Source organism: Pteronotus mesoamericanus, unplaced genomic scaffold (genome assembly GCF_021234165.1).
Source record: "Pteronotus mesoamericanus isolate MK-2021 breed Mesoamerican mustached bat unplaced genomic scaffold, CSHL_Meso_final contig_182, whole genome shotgun sequence".
NCBI lineage: Eukaryota > Metazoa > Chordata > Mammalia > Chiroptera > Mormoopidae > Pteronotus > Pteronotus mesoamericanus.
The window spans coordinates 28754090-28776939 of record NW_026555078.1 but is presented as its reverse complement, the minus strand read 5'-3'; the positions used below and the strand labels follow the sequence as shown (position 1 = coordinate 28776939).

The 22850-nt window shown below is 41.0% G+C and overlaps 1 protein-coding gene across 3 annotated transcripts in view; it reads right to left on the bottom strand.

Moving 5' to 3' along the window:
• Positions 1-202: 202 nt before the first annotated feature.
• The window catches only part of RTN1 (reticulon 1), a 170286-nt gene continuing 147638 nt past the window's right edge, over positions 203-22850 (bottom strand). The window contains exons 1-7 of one of the 3 annotated variants that reach the window (XM_054567484.1): positions 21582-21719; positions 7356-7563; positions 4494-4632; positions 2986-3055; positions 2216-2262; positions 2072-2130; positions 228-1069 (exon numbers count right to left, since the gene is read on the bottom strand). In XM_054567484.1, the coding sequence (XP_054423459.1) occupies positions 1027-1069; positions 2072-2130; positions 2216-2262; positions 2986-3055; positions 4494-4632; positions 7356-7563; positions 21582-21642 (627 nt within the window). In that variant the 5' untranslated portion in view covers positions 21643-21719 and the 3' untranslated portion in view covers positions 228-1026. Of the gene's footprint in view, positions 1070-2071; positions 2131-2215; positions 2263-2985; positions 3056-4493; positions 4633-7355; positions 7564-21581; positions 21720-22850 lie in introns of those variants that run through there. The other 2 variants (XM_054567482.1, XM_054567483.1) reach the window with 2 other exon arrangements.

The following is a 22850-nucleotide window of genomic DNA, read 5'->3' as shown; positions in this document are numbered from 1 at the left end:
TTTATATTACTTTCAAGGTTAAAAAAGAAACTTTCAAATATCTGCATCAGCCCCATAGTCTACTACAAAGAGTTATTTTCCAGTTTTACTTCTCCTCAGTCATTTCTGTTAATAGCCCAAAGCAGCCCTATTCCAGGGTGGGGTTGGACCACAGGGTCCAGGAGACAGGAGCACAGTGAGCACTTGGTCTCAGCCTTCCCAGCATGTCCTCAGGAGATTTCATCTCTTACAACTTTTGTATTTCCTGGTACAACCACAAGAAGAGAGGGAGAAATTCTTACAGTTAGTAACATTTATTTACTCATTCAGAATCAAGTACATAAGTGCAAATATCCAGAGTCCATAATTCAGTCATTAGGAGCTACAGAGAAAGTAATACAAATTGTAATAAAATTAACATGCTGGTACTTTTTTTGTTACCATACATGTAAATCAGCCCATCAGTCCCACACAATAAAAGTGCTGAATGTTTGTTTTAATTTATTTATTCAATTATTTTAAGTTATACAAAACTGATTACCCTAAGTACAGGTGACAGTCTTTATTTTTACGCTATGAGTATTGGAAAAACACTAAAACATGAGTCTACAATTCTATATTGTTATTAAAGATTTATCCAACCAGCAACCGAAGGACATAAAAGCGATTTCCACTATTGGCGTCAGTGCGCTGGGCAGGAAGGGCCTAGCCACAGGGGCGTCAGAGTGACAGAAGCATGGCAGAGAGGAGGAGAAGAGCACAGAAGAAGGAACGATAACTTGGGCTCTCATCATCATGCACTTTTTTTTTTTAGCAACACCAAATTAAAAACCACATCTAATAAACTTTTCTCTATACTTTAGTGCTTGACACAAGTGACTCAAATATCCTAAGGGTACAGGAACAGCCTGAAAACAGCTGTTTTAAACTTTGTCTCTAAGATTATGGTACTGGGGGAGAAACAATTGATCTGCTGTAACACGTAAGAACAGAACTGTTACCACGCAGGACAATTCCGTTTGTGTCCAGTCCCGGTGTGAGATCAGCTTACTCAGTGTGCCTTTTAGCGCCTGGGATTTTAGCCTGAATCCTAAAAAGACAGCATTAAGAGGTAATAAATCACAAGTGTTATTAATGAAATTATTTTATGACATCATGTGTTAGTGCTAATTAGCTTAAGTAATCAGCTTAATATTTAAAAAAATACATTTTATGTATGAGTGTCCATAAACACATTTCCTTTTTTTTTTAATTTTTCCATTACAGTTGCCATTCAATATTATTTTGTATTAGTTTTGGGTGTACAGCATAGTGGTTAGAAAATCACATACTTTACAAAGTGTTCCCCCACCTCAATATTTCCAGTACCTACCTGGCACTGTACATAGTTATGATATTCTTGACTCTATTCCTTATGTTGTAGTTTAACCCCCATAACCATTCTGTAACTACCAATCTGTACTTCTCAATCACTTTTCATCCAGTCCCTCACCCCTTTGACAACTATCATTCTGTTCTCTGTATCTATAACCATCAGCTGCCAGAGAGGAGGGGTATTGGGGGACTGCATGAGAGAGGTGAAGGGACTAAGATACAAAAATTGGTAGTCACGGAATAGTCACAGGGATGTAAAGTGCAGCATAGGGAATATAGTCATTAATACTGTAATAACTATGTGTGGTGCCAGGTGTGTACTTGAAAGAGTATCAGGAGGATCACTTTATAAAATATATGATTGTCTAACCACTATGCTATATACCTGAAACTAATACAAAATGTTATTTAATGTAAACTGTAACTGAAAAATAGAATTAAAAAATATGTGATTTGATGTAAAGTAAAAAGAAGAAACCCTCATTCATCATGATACCTGAAGTAAACCAGTGAAAGTTTGTTTAATTGAGAGTTTTAAAATTTATACTGATTTTCTGAAATAATATCATTGGGGAGAGCATGAATATGACTCAAGTAAGTGAATGAATGATCATAATCAACCTATCATTTTATTATCATTTTAATACCCCTACCTCATCCACTTTTATGCCTGCTTAAGATAGCCTCTCCTTTTTGTAAATTGCACTATGCAACTTACTTTGCCACAACAGCATTTATGTGAGTCCTCACAAGTCCCAGATATTGGTCAATCTGTGCCTACAACAAGGAAGAAATCATGAGCACATCCAAAGTTCATGAGGTCAAAGTGTCATGTGAATGTTTGATATCACACAGAACTTACCTGGTGCTTTACATACACGACAGGTAGAGTAAACATTGAAACCACAGCTGGGATAAAAAACAAATAGAGTATTAAGATTCTGAGAGTTATCATTATATAAGCTTATACATGCAAGTGGATACAGTTACGTGATATTGCAGCACTTATACCAGCTGGCATTCCAGATGAAAGGTGACAGGGCAGTTCTTAGGGAAACAAAGGGAAGCTGAGCCCTTTACAGATATTAAGTCATTATCCCTAGAATGAGGTAGACCAGGGGTGCCCAAACTTTTGGCGTTTCTGGGCCACACTGGAAGAACAGCGTACATATGTTTATTATATGTGACATTGCGACACGTAATCACAAAAAAGTTTCACAATGTTTTAAGTAAGTTTACGATTTTGTGTTGGGCCACATTCACAGCCATTCCTAGGCTGCATGCGGCCTGCAGGCCGTGGGTTAGACACAACTGTGCCCTCTGAAAATGAAAGTGGATTTCTGTACATAACTACTATTGTAAGCAGATATGTATATGAGAAGCCAAAAAAATAAACATGCGCAAACAGTTGTGGTTACAGAAAAAAGAAACTCCAGGCAAAGAAATACACCATGAATGTGTACTATATATTATACTACTTACAGAACTATGGTCAGGGAAATGCTCTGCACTCAGAGAAATCTGGCATTTGTTCCTAGGGCCCTATCAACACAAGCTAAGCACTAACAGCCTTGGAAGCTCTATGCTCGTGGAGGGTAGGAGGGAGGACATAACACTCTCCTAGGTCCTTACCCATGAGCAGCAGGGTCAGGCCATTGAAGAGAGCGCCAACGTAAGTCAGGAGCCACATCAGGACTGCAAACTGAAAAACGAAATGACTATCACAACTTCTCAAACCGTGACAGAAAAGAGTCTCATTTCATTGACTTCTTTTTACATTATAATTTGAGGCAAACTATACCATGATCTCGATAGGAAATGTAGGAGAATTTAAAGCTGGTCACAGAATTACTGGAAGAGGATCCTGTCTACTTTTCTCAGAACCCTTTGGATCTGTCTGTTGTAAGGTCCGAGGGACTCAAAGAGATAAAAATCTAGGGCAGGGTCAGCAATCCACCGCCCTCAGCTTGTGTTTGCAGGGCCCCATGAGTTAGGAATGGATTTTATATTTTTAAATGGTCCAATAAAATTGAAACGAGAATGACATTTTGTGATATGTGAAAATAATGTGAAATTCAATTTTCTGCATTCATGGTTTTATTGGCACGTGGCCACAGCCAGTCAGTCATTTACATATTGTCTTTGGCTCCTTTCCTGCTACAATGGCAACAAAGATTGTGTGGCCCACAGAGCTTAAAATATTTACTACATGGCTCTTTACAGGTAAGGCCTGCTGACACCTGCTCTAGCCCATAAAATTACATTACAAATAACAATAGAAATAGTCACCCAAAGAGCCCTCAGGTAAATAATCATATTCCCCCTGGTATCTCTCATCAGTCATTACTTGGGAAGACGTTATTGCAGGAAAGCACCTTGAGGGTCAAGGCCACATCACTCACTTTTCCTTCTGCCCTTCCTCAGACAGTTACCGGGCAGCCCGTGGTACAAGATTCCTGTCTGGTGTGCACAGTGTGTTCTGGGAACACAGCAAAGTTACAACAGTGTGGCCAGGGCCCTGCTGACGGACTATAATTTTACATGTAGCCAAGGGTGGTCAGGTGGTCAAAGTAGCTCCTTGAAAGAAATGAGGGGAGTTCAATGACAGCACCCGGAATAACACCCAGTGCCGAGGGCCTGTGCCCTCAGGGCTCAGTCTCACAGCCCACACTGTGTACGACCCGTGGCCATCTTACTGTTAGTAGACTCCAGAGTTTCTTTCAGTGGAAAAGCCTGTGTTTCACATTCCTCAAACTAGATTTTTATTTTTAAATTAACTTTAGAAAATCGGCAGGGGAATTGAAAACGGCAAGGAGAAGCAACCTGGCATGTTATTAAAAGTACAGAAAGAGCAGCTGTGTAAGCTGGGTTGGATCCCAGCTCTGCCAGTGACTCACTGGGCAAGCTCGGGCAAGCGTCTCAGCCTCTCTGAGCTGCAGTTCCAACATCCAAAAATTGCGGGGTGAGACTGGATGAGTTCCATGATGCCACACACCTGGAAATTTTTGCACTCCAGAATGTAATTACCACTTGCATTTTAGTCTCCATTATGTGGGCTTAGGTTTATTATATTATACCTTTAGGAAAAAACAAAACTCAAGAGTATCGGAGCATTGAGTGAACAGCGCAAGCAATCGTACTTTTAAGGAATCCACCAGGTCCTGGACAAGGAAGAGTCTCCTCAGCTCTTTAAGCGTGTTGTTCACGTAGAATTGCAGGCAGTCCGTGTACTTCTGGATCTGCTCCTGAGAAAGGGTGATCTCGAGCTCCAGGTAGGCCCTGTCAACAAACCGTCCCCACAGAGCACTCCATCAGAGGGGGCCACAAAACAGCTCAGTGTCCTGCCTTCACTATGAGCGCGGCAGCTGCTCGCCCTGCGGGGTGTATGCCAGCCTGTAGGCTGCAGGTCACCCAACCCGGGGCACTGCAGGATGTGAGACTCATGGCGCCTAGTGGGCGCTGTGACTGCTTCTGTTTCCCAAAGACAGCATGATAGTGTGAGTGGTACAAATCAGCCCATTTGCTGAAGTCTCTAGATACTCCTGACCCACCAGGTAACTGTGAAAGTCCTCATTTCTTCTTGGCTGAGTAGACAGGAATTATGTTTCTAATTAGTTGTCTGAAATGTCTGAAAATCCTACCTGCCAATTATTTGTCTTCTAAAACTCAGGATTTCATATTCAAATTCTGGAAAATTCTTCCAAGATTTTATCTAGAGAGCTCTGAAAACTCAAATGAGCTGGGCCATATTAAAATGCTCATTGGTTCTATTGAGAAGTATCTGTATTTGTTATATTTGTCATTAGATTCCACATATAAGTGAAATCATACACAAATAAAAAATATAGAAACAGACACATGAATAGAGAAAAGAGACAGCAAAAATTCTCATAGAGACAGCAGTACGGCGATTAAAGAGGGAAAGGGGGTTGGGGAGGGAGAAGAGAGCAAAGGGAAGAGAGCAAGGAAGGAGACTTGACTTTGGATGGTGAGCACACAATGCAATATACAGACTACGTATCATAGAATTGTACACCTGAAGCCTATATAATTTTACTAACCAATTTCACTCCAAAAAATTCAGTTTAAAAAGATAATCATGCATATAAAGATAAAGCAAAAAAGAAAAATATCTTTAGTAACTGCATTTTTTTATTCAAAAGGATCACTTTGACTCTTGGGTAGATAACCAGGCTTCTCAGAAATAAGCAAATAGTCCACCCTCCTGTGGGGCCGTGTTCCTCATAGAGGGCTCCCCCACGCCACGTCCCCCGCTTCTGCCCCCGCCCCCTGTTCTCGGACAGGGGTGTGTTGTCTACCTCAAGGATATCCCTATGGTTCTTACAATGCGGACCTAACTCTGGGAATTAGGATGGAAAGAGGAAAACAGCCTTTGGCTTGAGTTTTGGGGAGTTTACATTTAAATATTATGGGTTTTCTCTGGTATAAAAAAACAGAAAAATATTGATTTGTCTAGATAGTGTGTTTTGATTCAAATGTACTTAGAGTTAGATATTTTTTTTTACTGATAAAAGCAACTCAGCCAAAGGAAAGTTCTACAGTTTAAAATGGTCTCCTAAAGGAAGATAAAGTAGCTGAGCAAACTGTAGTTAGACTCTAGGTCCTATGCTGAGTATTGGAAGAAATAAACCAAATGGAAGAGAAGTTCCCCGCTGTAAGTTGACTGTCTTGGGGGCCAGGGACATGGGAGAGGCCAGCCTGGCCTGGATGGATGACAGCAGAGGCGGGGGCAGGACAGGACCCTAAATGTGGTCTCTGATCACATGACACTGAACTACATTCTTCCCACCTTTGGGAACTTGTGGAGCCAAGTTACGGCTGCAAAAGCCCCTTAACTCTGCATTAGAAGAAGGCCAAAACACACCCCAAGAGCAAGAATGCTCACATGCTAACTGAGTTTGACACCAAAGCCAGGAACCAGGGGCAGGGAGGGATGTGTGATACGCAGCTTTTCCCCTTTGTCAACAGGCCCACAGCACAGTCACCTTTTCCCCTTCTCAGAGCCTGGTGCACTGAGGCTTCCCTGTGAATTCCGGGGGCTGGCTGAGAAGCCACGCTCATCCAGGGGGCAGAGCTGTCCCTTGGTTACAGGAGGCAAGGACACCTGCAGTGGGGCCTGCATTCTGGGGCCAGCACCAGGCGGGGGAGGGCGGGGATGGGGCTCTGAGAGTCTGTGCTAAAAGTGCCCAAGCTCCCCATCTGGAATCAGGAGATAAATCGGGGTGCAGGTGGGTGGAACGCAGCTGGCAGTGCTAATTCCTCCCTTTGCTGTATTTCCTACATTCTCTGAGTATAGTGCCTTAAAAAACGTGCTGCTCTTCAATATTCATTCCAGTTATATTTCCCCACTGTAAAAATGCAGATGACGGAACATTCTAAGATTGCTCATGAACCTTGCACCACTCAGAAAATTGACCCTCTGGTATTAAACTTCCAGAGAGAGCATAGAAATAAAAATCCAGACACCCTGGTCCTTGCGCTGTCCTATTTACTGGCCATGTGACCTTGGGTGAGTCACTTCACTTCTTAGACCCTCAGTTTTTCTACCTGTAAATAAGGATTGTAATGCTCTGCTTTCTTCACAGAGTTGGGAGGATTAACTGTTGAAATGCTTTTCAAATTATAAAACATTGTATACATATGATGAATTGTGATTACTATTAGTAGTAATTAAATAAAATATATTAATATTATGAATTTATGTTAAATTTATATAAAGTTGTTAAATTTAGGTATTTCCTTAACCACAATTAAAATTAAAAAATCAACACAGCAATAAATTTTAGAATAGAGATAATTGAGATTGTTTTAGAAAGTCACCAGAAATATCAGATCTCAAAGGCAGGGTGTTAAAGGAGACTCTCAAGAGGCCTGTCAGGCCTCAGAGAAACATGACCTGACGTGCAGGGGCGGGAAAGAGAGGCAGAGGGAAAGAGCCCCATGAGAGGCTGGGCAGCGGCTGGTCTGGCTGGGGCACTCACTTGAAAGGGTGGCCCTCGTCGGTTTTCTGCACAGCTTGCAAAACAGACTTGTAGATGCGGAAACTGATGGTGGCTGAGAGCGTGGCGAGGGCCAGGTAGGCCACGACACTCACAACGCTGAACTGGGTCAGGGAGAAGAGCAGCAGCAGGCAGCTCCCAAACACTATCCCCGTCTGCTTGATGTCCCGCCAGTACAGCAGGTCAATAGCTGTGGGAAGGAGACACAAAGCACACACACTTAGCACCGGCAGGGCCTCCGGGGCCGCTGCTGTACCTGTGGCTCACGGGCAAGGGTTCCCTCCAGCCTCCAGGTCCCTAGACACATGTGAGTGGACATGAGGCTTTGCCCAGGGCACTAACTGTTATTTCATTTTGCTTTGGAATGATCTTTTCCATCCCCAATGCTTATGATAGTTCATAAATGCACAGGTAAGAAAAGGCTGTTGAATCTCCAGCAACCATCTCTTTATAAACGTTATCTCCTTGGGCTATGCGTTCTGTACAGGGACCCAAATTAAGTGACTTTGAAGCAAAACTGTAAACGCAGAAGACTCTGTGAAGAACCAGTTCTCTTCTTTGAGGTGGCATTGGCTGTGTGTACCTTGATGCCCTGCTGACAACTTTATGTCTCCACACTGGCCTGTGGACATGTACCTCGGTCATACAAATGTCTGTGCTGCTGAGAAGGAGCAGCCGCAGTGAACAGAGAGGCTCAGGGAAGTGCTGCCTTCGGGAGCGCGGTGGCGGCTGGCAGGTCCCAGCCGAGGCCAGAGGCACCTGAGTGAAGGCGTGGCCTGCCTCCCAACCTGAAGCGTTGTCAGTGGCTGTCTCAAGAAACCCAGGAGCTGACACTTGGATTAAACCATTTGCTACATCATTTGTTCACTAATACTTTGTGAGTTCAGAATATGGAATACAAACTTTAAAACCTCCATCACATCTATCAGTCATTTCTCTCTTTCAACTTAGAAAAAAAATACATTCAAAAGAATAAAGCCATGGTGCTTCAAATGTGATACAAAATGGAAATATTTTGAATATGCCAGTCACCAGATTATTTATAAAAGAAGCACATAAGCCTTGCTTAAGAATGCATGGAAATTTATTCTCCAAGTAGGCAAGTAGTAAATTTTTTAATTGAGATAAAACTGACATATAACATTGTGTAAGTTTAAGGTGTACAACGTTGTATTTGTATAGTGTAATATGATTACCACTGCAACATTGGCGAACATGTCACATAATTATAATTTCTTTTTTGTGGTGAGAACATTTAAGATCTAGTCTCCTAGCATCTTTGAAGCAAATAATGCACTATCATTGAGTATAATCACTATGCTGTGCATTAGCTCTAGATCTTACTCATCTTCATATACAAGTTTGTGCCTTTTGACAACACCTCCCCATTTCTCTCATTCCCAACGCTTGGTAACCAACCATTCCACTCTCTGTTTCTATATGAGTTTGGATTTTTTAGAGTTGGCATATAAGTGGTATCATATAGTATTTGCCTTTGTCTGACTTATTGTACTTAGCAGAGTACCCTCAAGGTCCATCCATGTTGCTGCAACAAATGGTTTTTTAATAGAATGTTATGTTAATCAATTTGCAGAAAGAGAAAACAAGACACGAAATTTCTATCTCACAACCAAGTGAACGTGGTAGCTGCTCACTCTGCCAGCTCTACATGCAAGCACCTGGAGACATCTGGTTGACAGAATTAGGTGCCAGTCACTGGCTCAAAGGAAATGAAGGTGACAGGGTAGAAGAGAGCAGGAAGCTGCTCCCACCCTACACATGTGTGCAACTAGCTGACCAGGCCCCATAACCTAGTGAAAGCCCTGATGCTGTAGAGGGGACACAAGAAATGTTGCAGAGCAAAGAATTAACCCTAGACAGCAGACTGACCTCAGGCTGGCTAGAGAGTAAGGTTATCAGGGGTTTAAAGGCAGGAAGGCTCTGTTGTATCAGACTGTGGACACCCCGGCAATCTGAAGTCCCGGAGAAAACTGACATGTAAGCTCATCCGTCATCCATCCCCTCCTACTCCCCGCCCACCACCACCACTGGGTCCACCAATGACACAAACTCAGCTAAGTTACTGTAGTCAGCCAGCCGTTTCCTTGGGCAAAAATTTGCTCCTTTTTTTTCTACAACACTTTCGCAATGTAAGATGTAGAGGAAAGAATCATAAGTATGTTTTGGGGTGAAATGAAGATTTATTTTTCTCTTTTGAGTGGGGTCAGTTCTACGAACAGGTTTCAAGGAGCAAAGGAAAAGCACTGCTCCTCTGAGCGAAAGTGGACCTGCGTGGTTCAAACCTGTGTCATTTATGGGTCACGTGTATTTCCAATCCATGTTTAGGCATCGGTGGAGGCAGGTGGCCCACTGTAGTTATACTCCAATTCTCAACTTCTCCAGGGTTGGCCTCTGTAACCCCTGCACTGTTAAAGGGTCAACACTACATTCTAAGACAGCTTGATTTGTCTAAAGGGAGTACTCCTAAGGCTAAGTACACTGAATCTACCTCTGAAATGTGAAGGGGCATAGGAGACCTTGCAAGTAGATTTCAGGTGAAGAAAAGACAGAATTTGCTATTTTCATTTGTGTCTCCACTTATTGAATTGCTTAGCACCCATTGAAAGAGTAGGTGGAGGGGAGGAAGGAGGGATAATTGGGGATGGAAAGAGGCTTCCTACGGTGGGTGCGTGATGCAGCGTGCATACGATGTTTTGTTGACTTGTACACTTGAAACCTGTATGGTTTTGTGAACCAATGTCATTCCAATAAATTCAGTAAAAAGTGGTGTCCTTTAGAAAAGCCTTCTGAGTCTCAGACTCAGGTTTAAACAGTTCTAGAACAGTAGGCACAATAACCAGGCTTTACTTAAAAGAACTGAGCAGAGAGCACTGTGAACCCACCAGCATTATTTGGTATAGAATCATGACACAACAGGTCTTTCAGTCAACTTGCTAGGATTGCTGGAGGTTTCTAATTGGGAGGCTAACAAAAGATTTATCTTAGAACAGCAATGGGATGTTGATTCAGAATACTTTCATGACATAATTATCTTTTTACATAGATCTTGAAATGTTCAAAACACTTTCAGAAGTACCTCCTTTAAACCTTACAATGAACTCCATTAGACAGGTATACAGCAGTCTCCCCTTACCCACGGTTTTGCTTTCTGAGGTCTATTGTGGTCTAAAAAAGTTAAATGGAAAATTTCATAAGTAAAAACTCATAAAATTTAAAATGCATGCTGTTCTGAGTAGCGTGATGAAATCTCGCTCCCTTGTGCTCTGTCCCACCCGGGATGCGGATCATCCCTTTGTCCAGCATATCTACACTGTACACGCTCCCCGTCTGTTAGCCACTTAGTAGCATCTACATTATCAGGTGGACTGTGGAGGTACCAGTGCTCACATTGAGTAACCTTTATTTTACTTAATAATGGCCCCAAAGCCATTCACATAGCTTTAATTGTATATTGTTATAACTGTTCTATTTTATATTATTGTTGTTCATCTCTTACCATGCCTAATTTATAAATTAAACTTTATCATAGGTATGTATTATAGGAAAAAACATGGCACACATAGGGTTCAGTACTATCCAAGGTTTCAGACATCCACGGGGGGCTTGGAATGCAAGCCCCACAGATAAAGGGTCACTAGTATGTAACAAGTGAGAAAGTTACAAGTCAAGAAACTTGTCTACTGACTGGTTAACGGGAGAAGCAAGATCAAAAACTAAGTTTGAGTCTTTTTCCATAACAAAACACTCATGCCTCTCACATTATATGGCTTTATGTTAAATGTCCCCAAAAGCATGCAAAATTATCCTGGGCAAGCTGATTATGTTTAAATCTGCTCCCAGAACTAGATATCTAAAGTGAAATTTTTCTTTAAGTGAAAATGACCCATTATCGGCAGTAAATACTTATTGGTCAGGTACATATCTGGTCATCAAGGGAATGAAGACGTTGTAAAATTTTGTCCCTGCTTTTAAGAATCGAGCTGGGAAGATTGGACATTGATTTAAAAAGCGTTGCATCCACGCAGTATGTCTTGTACTGTCAGAGGTGGTTTCAAGGAAGAGATAGTGCTGGGGTCGATGACAGCGGACGTGGGATGGTTTGTGAGTGCAGCGAACAGTTTCTTAAGGAGATGGAGTGGGTAAAGGGAAATATTATGAGGAATTCGTCGGCAAGAATGCTGACTAATTAGCTGTGGGAGAAAGGAGGAAGAGCTAATTAAAGGTGAAAGCAACATTTCAAAGCTGGGTGACTGAGTGATTAGTATCTCTGACGAAAACAGGAAATCCAAGGGTGAACTGGTTTGGGAAAAAGCTGACACTTTAAACCTCTGGGTTCTTCCATGATGACATCGAAACAGGGCATTTTGACATAGCCTGGGGTAGATGTAGAACAGGGATCAGGGATGCGATGAGGCTGACAATTACACACAATACGTATTAATTTTTTTAAAGCTTGGAAATGAAACGATTTTTTTTCCCCAGGACTTGTTCCAGTAGCCATAAGTTAAATGCCAGTAATATCATATTCCAGTGATATTCAGATGAATATGTATGGTAAGCCGTTGCAAATGCAGGACTGAAGCTGAGTGAAAAGGACTGACTCTTTACATTCGGGTGTATTCTGAGTAGAAATGATGATTGAAGTCAGGAGAGTGGAGACAGCCTCCAAGAGAGGAGAGACTGGGGGCTGAAATTGTGATTGAGTACATGGTGGGAAATTCAAGGTAATAAAGAAGATGGTAAATAGAGTGGTAGTTTGAGGAGCAGTAGCAACAAGTTAAGCTGGAGGCTGAGTGAAAACTGAAAACGTTAGCGGAAAGGGAGGGCAGCAGCTACAGGCACGCAGGGGGAGAGAGAATGACATAGAGTGGCTGGAGGCAGACACTCGGATCTTCCTTGGAAAATGAGTCCTGAGGTCCTCCTGAGCTTGAGGCGGATGTAGGACCTGAAAAGACTAGGAAAGGTTGAGACCCGGGTTGTTCAACACAGCAGTGACAAGCCACAGGTGGCGCTGAACCCTCGAAATGTGGCTCGTCCCATTTGAGATGTGCTGCGAGTGGAAACTACATATCAGATTTCAGACTTAGTCCAAAAAAGGATGGAAAGTATCTTGGTAATGCATTTTATATTGATTTTTGTTGTTGAAAGGCTAATCCTATGGATATGTTGGATTAAAAAAAAACATATTATCAAAATCAACTTTTACCTATCTCTTTTTTTTAATGTGGTTTACTAGAAGATTTAAAATTACTTATGTGTCTCAATATTTGGGCAGCACTAATTTAGAAGAATACAGTACCAACTCAGAGTGGGTAAAAGGACTGCCAGAGAGCTAAGAGGGTTTGGTTAAAGTCAAGCATCTCCAGTGGATCCCAGTCAACAGGGGTTGAGCAGTAGGCGGTGGGGCTGACCCAGGGCTGAGAACTGGCACAAGGAGCACGGTCAGAGGGGTCGGCGGTCAAAGAGGACAGGATTCAGATGAAAACCCTGGGCTCAGGTTGGGAGTGACGGGCAGTGAAGACCGCCGGCCGTTGGGCTAGGAGAACGGCAATTGGCTGTGTGTGGTCAGAGTGCCAGGAAATTGCCGGCAGCTCTGATGATTCACTGGGAAGGGTAGGAAGTGTTGAAGTGTGATCAGAGAAGAGAGTGTCTGTGTTCCCAATCTGCTGTGTAAATGCCAGTTTTTCACATTTTAATTTTGCTTAGAGTGATGTAAGCTTGTGTAGGAAGCTTTATAGTACCCAATCCAGAAAAATGAACATTTGAATAAAGTTTCCTTAGAACCCTAGTTAAAAAGGATATAAGTAATTCTGTAACTGCAATAAATTACCCCAAGTAGTCTTTGGGTACAGCCAAGTATAGATAACTTTTCTTTCAAAATGCCCCTAATACAAAAAGGTCAGATGAGAGGTCACACATCTGAGTACACATTCACTAAACATACTCGCCAGAGCAGGCAAATTACTGTATTGTTTTACAGATTATAAAAATTACAAGTTACTTTGCCAAAAACCATTCAGCTTTGAAATAAGAGATCAGTGAGTCCTATCAATCTGACAAACGGACTGGGCTGGGTGACCTCGTCTCAGTCCCCAGATCACAGGTGGGGACTCGCACGGCAGCCCGCCTGGGGCTGACTCAAAAGGGGACCTGGTAGGTTTGGCAGATTTGAAACCCTGAAATCAGTGCTACCTGTATTTGTATAATACAAACAAGAACAGAAAGGAAAACAGAAGTGATCCAAAGTTTTAATTAATAGCTAAATGGAAATAAAATGCTACGCCTAATTACTAGAAATAAGCCCTTTGATGCAGTCCAAAATTTTTTGGTTTGTGAAACTATTTTAAATGTATTCCATTACATGATCCAATAGTGGCTGTAGTATTCAGAAAGTTTATTAAAAATGTATGAAGTGGGAAGACAGTGGTGCAGATATTTATACTTTATTTATCAGGCAAAATGTATTAAAAGTGAGTAATAGAAAATGGCAGTAAATTGTGCACAAGTGTCTGCATTATTACACCATATTCTTAAGTATATTTATTTATATTCATCTTGGTACAAGAAAGATTTCAGGTAGCATCATTGCTGTGAGAAGTTAATGCTACTTTTTAAAAGGCCGAGTGAGAAAATCCTATTCTCAAGGTAATGTCAGCATTCCAACAATAGGATTGTTGAAAAGTGACACGCTGTTGATTTATGCCTTTAGTAAGCTTCCAATAATTGCTTCTAATAACTGACTACCTTCTAAAAAGGACAAGAAGGTTAGAAACACCTCAGTTGTTTTTACAACCCAAGGTCCAAAACAGTATATCTGATTTTCATGAGGCAAACAAAATATCATCCCAAGAAAGTTAACAAGAAGAAACAGTAACTTCCCCTACTTCAACTTTCCTCCATTTTGCCATCAAACTGGAGAAACATAATGGAAATAGATACACAACAATACTTTAAACAGAGACCTTCAAAGAGGACATCTTCTCTAGTCAACAAATTCAGGAGCTTCCTTTGCCTTGAAAAGTCTCTTACATAAATTAAAATTTTAAATGGTAAATCAGGCACCCTGAGCCCAGACTGGAAACTGCTGGATGGAACTTTTTCCAACAAAACACCCGCAGTGGCTCCACCCCCAGCCCTTCCCTCGCATCTCCTCAGTGCCGCCCATATCCTCTCCAGGGAGAACTGCCAGCACTGTTTCTAAACACGGAAGTAATTCTGTAGGTGTTTTGAAAGGGGGGAGACATTCAGCCTGGTGCTCTGTGCAGACAGTGAAAGGGCACAGCATTTATCCCACACAGACGACCGTCTACTCTACATGAGCTTTGGGGGAACAATGAAAACTGAAGGATTTGATGATCAAAGACACAGCTAGCAAGGATCTCTAGTACTTGTCTTCCACTGGAGACAAAAGCAAACACATTTGTCTAGTGTCTTCCCTTCAGAATGGACTGAAGGCAAAAACTGCTTTATGTTTCTGTGAATTTTGTGGTTTCCCTATGCTGGTTCTAAGCACTAGGACCACATTGACTCTGTGCTGCCAAGGTAACACAGTGAAGCTCAGGCCCATTGTCATGGTGATGGGCAGCCTTGGGCGGTGATGGGCTGGACCTGGCCAGGAAATCAAACAGCAGGGCCTAGTATTTAAGACAGTGTGGCCAGCTCCTCCTGTTAAGACTCCTGCAAATGGGCTTCTCTGGAGGAGTCTTGCAGGGCAACTGGCATCAAAGGAAGAGATGGTCATAGGGAGAGAAAAGCAGGCTTTGGGCGCAGAGTCGTTGAAGGAGGCAGCCAGGAAGATTTGCAAGGTATTGGACAATTAATGTCCTCATGTGCTTTTTCTTTCTTTAAGCTTTCTGGCAGTATTAAAATACAAACCGTTCATTTGGTCAGTGGTCATAGACACACAATCTGAAATCTGGACCATGCCCTAGAATTCGTCATTGTATTGGAATAGAAAAGAACCATAGAGGTAGATAGTTGTTGGTTCTTTATAAAAAATGAGTGTATTTGAAATTTTGACCAAGACCATAATGGCAAAAATATTTCTTGAACTAAAAAGATGTAAGGTAAGGATAAGGAATGATTTCTCTTTGTACTTCTGTTCTGTTCAACAAAATATTATGTCTGTCCTGACCCCTATTACCACTACATTTGACCTACAGTTTGATGAAATACATCTGAAGACAAGACATACAACGTGATCACATTTGAAGCAGGCCCATTGAAAAATGAGTGGAAGTGCAATAAATTCTAAAAATTCTAACCTATTATTTGTACTTCTCATTTGTTAATATTAATACCAGTTTGGGCAAAGAAACTGTAAATAATGCTTGAATTACTTTCATTCCCCCTTTCAGAGTAAGTAAAATAGAAAAGAATTTAAGGATTTGATTGTGTGAAACAATAAGACAACTTTGCTCATATTTAACTTAAAAATACAGCTCAAATATATTTGGAGGAAATAGAACTCTATACTTTTAAGTTTTAAAAGTCTGAACAATGTTTCCTTATCTAAAATATATGCTAACATTTGGAATATGAGTATAATTATCAAGGTTTAATGTAGTTATTATTATTAATGGTCACCTTGGCAGACAATGGCTTTTAAAGAATTATTGTGAAATCTTAGCTTTGAAGTTATGAGCTTAATTATAAGGCAATTTTGTTTCTTTGAATGTTTGTGTGTATTTTTGTAAGAACTGGAAAGGTGACAAAATGTAAACATTAATACATGGCCCAATAAGCACACAACTTGGAGGAGATCATGTTGAGAAGGATGGGAAATGTGGTGGTGACGTACGTTTAATTATTTCCAAAATGAAAGGTGATACTCTGAGGACTATCTAGCCATGTTAGCTTTTGTTTGCTACATTCAGTGGATTTTAGAACTTAGTTCTATTATAAGCTAATTTAAAATATATCAATTACTGTACAAATTCTGTTCTCAACTGTGTTACCCAGTCTAAAGATCAGAAAGAATTGAGTAAAGCATATCATCTTGAATATAAGAAGAAAGTGGGAGTCGGGGAGGCATATGGGGAGTAAGGGGAGAAAACTCTAAAAATCGAGGAAGAGGTTGCTGATTATGATGAAAGATTTCACCTACAATCCCTATTAATACAGAGTAATCATAATGGTTTAGTCACAGGGTATCAGGAATGTAGTTTTTTAATTAAAAAAACTATTAATTCATGAAAATCTGAAGAAAATCATAGATTTGAAGACATGAATTTAGATGAGAATTTTTGTTATTCTTTCTCATGCATGGTGGACCTCCTTTAAAAAAAAAAAGATACTGCAGAGAGTCCATCTGTCTAGTCTAAATCCAGAACATGTAATTAATAAATGATTCCAGCCTACTGATGTTTATCATAGTTTTTTTTAAAATTTTGGGTAGGATTGGCTTATATTATAAAGAAACATGCACTTCAAGTTCAGCAATTCTTTGTGTCAATTTCTTCCATTTAATTATTTCAAATAAATTTTGAGATATGTACAATCTTGTTTAATGAAAGCTGTTTTTGTTGCCTATTTGGCCCTCTAGCTTCATTTGATATGGTATAGAGACACTGGATTATATTCAGCAAATATTAACATTGATTAACTGTCGGTGGCAGGACCTTGGGTGATTTGTGGCTTTTATTTGAACCTCTCTTTGTATAAATGAAAATTTTCATTATGTGCATTATGAAAAACTCTCCCAAAACTTTGAAATGCTTGCTTATAAAGATTCTCTTACAAATGATAATACATTTGTGAAAAAGAATACTTTTAATAGAGTAATAACTACCTACATTTGGTATATTATCTACATAATGAGAGTTTTCTTTCATTTAAAAAAATCCCCAGATCCCCTGCTAACCCAGTTTTCCCACTGAATCTCATTCGAATCTACAGAGAGGAACTTTGCAAAGGTAATTATTTATATCGTATTGTAATATTTGTATAGTATTCTAATAATATTGCACACAAATAAAATGCTATCTTTGATCAAGGGCAATATTGGTTTGCCTTTATGTTTGTAAAATTGTCTTTTCTAAAGTAAGATACAAGTATGTAACGAGAGCTTAGGACAGTGACTGGCACATAGATATAACATGGATGGAGATTTTAGAATGATGGATTAATGATATGGTAATGATGACAGCAATGGCATATATTGGTTAGGATCGCTACCTTCCTGATAAATTTTGCTGCTTGTAAAGAGAGAACCTACGTGAAAATATCTCAGAAGAGGTAACGGAGAGTTCACTTACTGCAGCTCAGCATTAGTGTAAGAGGTGGTGAGTGTTGAGATGGGAAGAGTCCCAGATGTGAAGCCGCATCACTTCTTCATTACTCAACATACCACTTACAAAAAACCTTGGGTCAGTCACTTAATCTCTGAGCCTCGATGTCCAAAAGTAAATAGAAACTCTCAAAGAGGAAGACATTTGAGAAATGAAAACTATGTAAATGTGACGGGTTATTAAATCCACACAATCACCATTACCTAGATGATTCATACTTTTAGAAAAGCCATTGAGGAAAAAAACCATCTCCCACTGAGGCAGGTGGTAGAGAGCAGGGAGAAGTGAAGGGTGAGGCTTGACTCCAGCCTCTGACTAGCCGTGTGCCTTGGGGGGCCTTAGTTGACCACCTATAAAATGGAGGAGTAATAAAACTTACACATCATGCTTATAGAGAATACAATTTGTGAGGATTAAATGCAATGATGCAAGTAAAGCACTCAGTAAATGTGCCCAATAAATAGTAGTATTGTTGTGGCCTTTAAAATGACTGTATACAGGGGTGAGCAAAAGTGGTTGAATTACCAGCCATTTATGATTACCTAAAAGAAAAATCATAAGGGTATGAGATATTAACAATAAGATCAATATTACACTAATAAATAAGTAATAATTAGGAATAAACTATTTCACATACAACTGTAACCCTACTTTTGCCCACCCCAGTATATAGGTGCTTTATTAGGTTATTGATTTATTGTCATTTCATTTTCACTGAATAGAATGAGCTTTGTTTTATTAACCAATATTGGGTATTAGTGTCATTTTTTTAAATTGGGAGCAGAATCTGTATAGTTTAGCATAATGTGGACTTTAATCTCTCTCTTTAAACATTGTCTATAGCGGAAATCTTCTATGTTAGTAAAATAAGTTTCCCTTTGCACATGTAGTACAGTCCTTATGATACATTGTATTGGTTTCAGTAGAGTCTTCATGTGATATACAATGGGCTGCAATTTCTCTTAATAATACGGAGGAAATCTGAAGCGCACTCTCTTTATTCCCTTTTCCAATCAAAACTTTTTCCTTTGAATACTTCTGGAGGACATTATCAACAATATTACATGGACTTCTTTTAATTGCCTTCTTAGCTGCTCCTAGATCACACCCACTTCATCATTTGCATACTCGGCCATGCTCTGCTGGTCTGTGGATTGGGTTCTCTAAGAATCATTAAACATTCCCTGGCTGGTATGGCTCAGTTAGTTGGAGCATAGTCCCATAAAACTGAAAGGTTTTAGGTTCAATTCCCTGTCAGGGCACATACCTAGATCACAGGTTAGGTCCCTGGTTGGGGTGCATGGGAGACAACCAATCACTGTGTCTCTCTCACTCTGATGTTTCTCTCTCTCTCCTTCCCTTCCCCTTCTCTAAAATCAATAAGCATGTCTTTGGGCAAGAATAAAAAAAAGAATTATTATTTTTAAAAGTATTTTATTTATTTTTAGAGAGAGGGGAATGGAGGAAGAAACAGGGAGAGAAACATTGATGTGAGAGGGCACATCAATAGGTTTGCCTCTTGTACAGGCCCCCACCTGGGACCGAACCTGCAACCCAGGCATATGCCCTGACTGGGGATTGAACTGGCGACCTTCTGGTTTGTGGGACAACATTCCAACCAACTAAGCCACACTGGTAAGGGTAAAAAAAGAATTATTAAACACCAGTAGCTTCAAATCTGATTGTGTACTAAACTCACTTGAGGAGCTTTGAAAAAATACTGATGCTTGGCCCAACTGATTCAGAACCTCTAAGGGTACAGGCATACTTTGTGTTTTCTTAAGCTCTCTAGGTGATACTAATTTGCAACCAGGGTTAACAGTGACTGTTTTTGATAATTAGTGAACTAAAATTAAGATACATTGAAAATGCTAAACAAAAGCCGTATTGTAGATTTAATTTAGATGGAAAGTTCTCCTAGTGGGGAGAAAAGGAAATATTCTTAACATTTTTCTTTTATGCCTATAAACCCAGCCACCTAGTTATTAGTCAGTTTTCAAGATAGTGGCTTTGTTCCATTTGACAAAAGAAAATCAACAGTCTGAAGCCTACCAAAGGTCACTGTGTATAAAGGGCCCTCAATGATTTTGCATTAATCTTCACAAGTAGCTGTATATTGGAGATGAAAATGATTATCTTCAATGGATAAGTAATGGCATTTTGTGTCATTTTGTGATTATAAATGTCCATTTGTAACCCCCCTCTCCCGTGAGAAGGTCAAGTAAGCCAAAACACATAGGATTATGATGAAATATTGTCTTATATTTTGTACAAATAAAACAGAAAACCTGCCACCTTTTGGTACCTACTTTTGGTAAGAATAGAAGAAACCCATAATCACAGTCTAAAAACCAACTTTGTTATATTTTTATGTCCAACTAAACTTGCTATTATATGAAGCCATAGATGGTTGTTGAGTGTGTGTATCAAATGAACTGGATGAATCCAAACACATAACAAGAATGAAATGTTATCAAGAATTTTGTATAAATTCTGCCTTCTGTCTAAAACATGTGCTATCTCCTATCATTGTCATTATTCTCTAAAATTATACTCTTGAATTGCCATACATTTCTTTATGGCGTAGCTTTTAAATTTATTAGGTCCATTTATTTACTTCTGACAGTTGTATCTCCAATAGATTCACACAATTTGAACTTGACTATTGTATTTTCTATCATTACCACCCAACTGACAAATAAAAGGCAGAGCAAATGTCTTCTTAATTCTAAGGTTCATGTTTCCTTTTTCTCTGCTTAAGAAAATATACCAAAGAAAAATCCCACAGGACATTAAAGATGAAAAGGTATTCTATTCTTTCTGTGATATAAAATTACAAGAGGAAGATGCCAGGTTTAAAAACAAAAAACCAAAAAAACCAGCTTCTGCTCCAGAGTATTCTTGGTCCCCTAAGGGATGCTACAACCCTGCAGGTTAAGTCAAATGCGCCTTCTTCCGAACCAAATTTGTTAAATATTAAAAGGCCCTTCATCTTACAAACACTCAAGTTTTCTACACATAATTTATTCTTGCAGATTATCTCTGTCTCCTCCTAATCTCAACCTGAGCAAGGTGAAGGAAAGCATCTTAATGTAACAAAGGAGAGATGGATGTGTGAAGTATGAGGCTGAATAAAAATGGCTGAAAAGCAAACCAAGCGAGGCTGGAGGGTGGCCACACCCAGTGCTAATACAGACTGTTTCAAAATAAATCTGTTACACCAGAGGGCAACTGGCAGTGCTTTTTATTTCCCTACACTTGTTCCACAGTATTCATTATTAATAAATAGTAGTTACAAGTTACCCAATGACAGGAAAAAAATCCCGAAATATTCCTAGTGAACCATCCTAATATTGGCTACGCCATCATATCTTCAGGATTTGGAGAGCTAGTCTGCATTTCCAGTCTCTTTTGTGTGACCACAAATAACAACCTCGAAATGGGTGTGTCCCTCCTAAAAGGATGCACCGGAGCCCACTCAGTTAATGGTTCTACCAGGAGATTGCAACCTTTCTGCAGAAATAAAACACAGTGGGGTGCATGGAACAATAAGAAAGCAATTTATCTCTGGGGATGAGGAGGGATTAAACAAGTATTGATTGATCAACAGATCCCAAAAGAGCTCCTGGAGGAGGCAAATGATGCATTATTAAAATACTAGCATTACAACAAGAAAACAAAAGGTGATTGCGGGATGTAAAAAAAAGAAAAAAAGGGAAAATAAAAAACATCAAACACCACCCATTTTGATTTTTGACATAAGTTTACTCCCCCCAACAGAAAGCTCTTGGGGATAAAGCATGCATAGGTCCCACAGGTGAAATGATGCACAATGGCTGAGTCCGGGTCCCGGGTTCCCGTGAGCCGCAGGCATGCATTACTGAAATAAAGAGAATACCCTGACTTTTCCAGTTGCTCCACACACAGTCCATCTTGGTGGAATCGGCAGTGGCCTGCATCACGCGGGCTTTAGGGGCTCGCCGCGGCTGTCCTCGGGGGCGGCGCGGAGCGGGCGCTCGGGCTGCGGCGGCTGGGCTCGCGGTGGCCGCGCGGCTGCAGACAGACTGAGGCTGCACCAGCCAGCGCACGGCGAGGGGCGGGCGCGTCGCGGGCGCCGCAGTGTCCGCGGCAGCGAATCAGCGCGGCGCGGCCCAGGGGCTGCCAGCGCTGCTCGAGGAGGCAGCTCCGGCTCGGTCTCCCAGGGGCTGCTGCCCCGGAGACGTTGGAGCCGATTTTGAGAGGGCCGAGTCGCGAACCGGACCAGACGTGGGCGGTGTGGGAGACGTGGAGGGGGGAAAGGGCTCAGGGTAGGGGTGGGCGTAGAGAATGCGGACTGTTCCTGGGAGCTTCTGACGGGCTGGGGGCATATTCTAGAAATTTCTTAGAAACCCAAGAAACCTGTTGGATAAAACAGTCTATGGCAGTACAAACGCCAGGCTTCAGCCTAATGTCCCCTCTCTCCCCCAATTCTTTACATTCTAGCCATGCTTCATTTGAATGGCCTGGCGTCTTAACAACAATTACCAGATTCTCTCTTCTCTCTTTTGGAATATTCCACCGTTATCCAAAACCTTTGTTGGCAAGCCACAGTCCCTGTAAAGAAATTCTACTGCTCAGTCCCTGAGGGCTTGTGTGTTTCTCCTGCTGCCTCTCTTCTCCAGCTCTCTTTGTGGCTTGAATGAATAAGCCCACATCAGAATGCAGTGCCTGTTCGCACCGTATCAAAGCCCTTCTTCTCCAGCACATGGCGTGTTTGGTCACTGCAGTGACACTCCAGTTGTGGGGACATCCAAACAATTCAAAGCAGCAAAGGCATTCTGCCTCAGTAACACCATCTTTGAGAGTGAGTGGGATGGGGGGGGGGGGGGTGATGGAGGTGGGGCTGTGTGTATAATTTGGTTAATAAAGTTGGTTTCCAAGTCCAGTGAGTCAAGGGCTTCAGGGGGCCCCAGTTACAATACAAATGTCAATGGGAGGAGCAGAACAATGGGCGGTGACCTACTACTGAAATGCTTCATCAGATTATGCACCAAGGCCTTGAGAAAACAGACAGGGGATTGGTAGGTTTCTCATGAGAAGTGAGAAATGGCGTAGAGAGAAAGGAATGGAATCTGGGCATTGTCTGAGAAAGCAAGCCATGCTGGAGGGGACCCTTGAGAAGACAAGG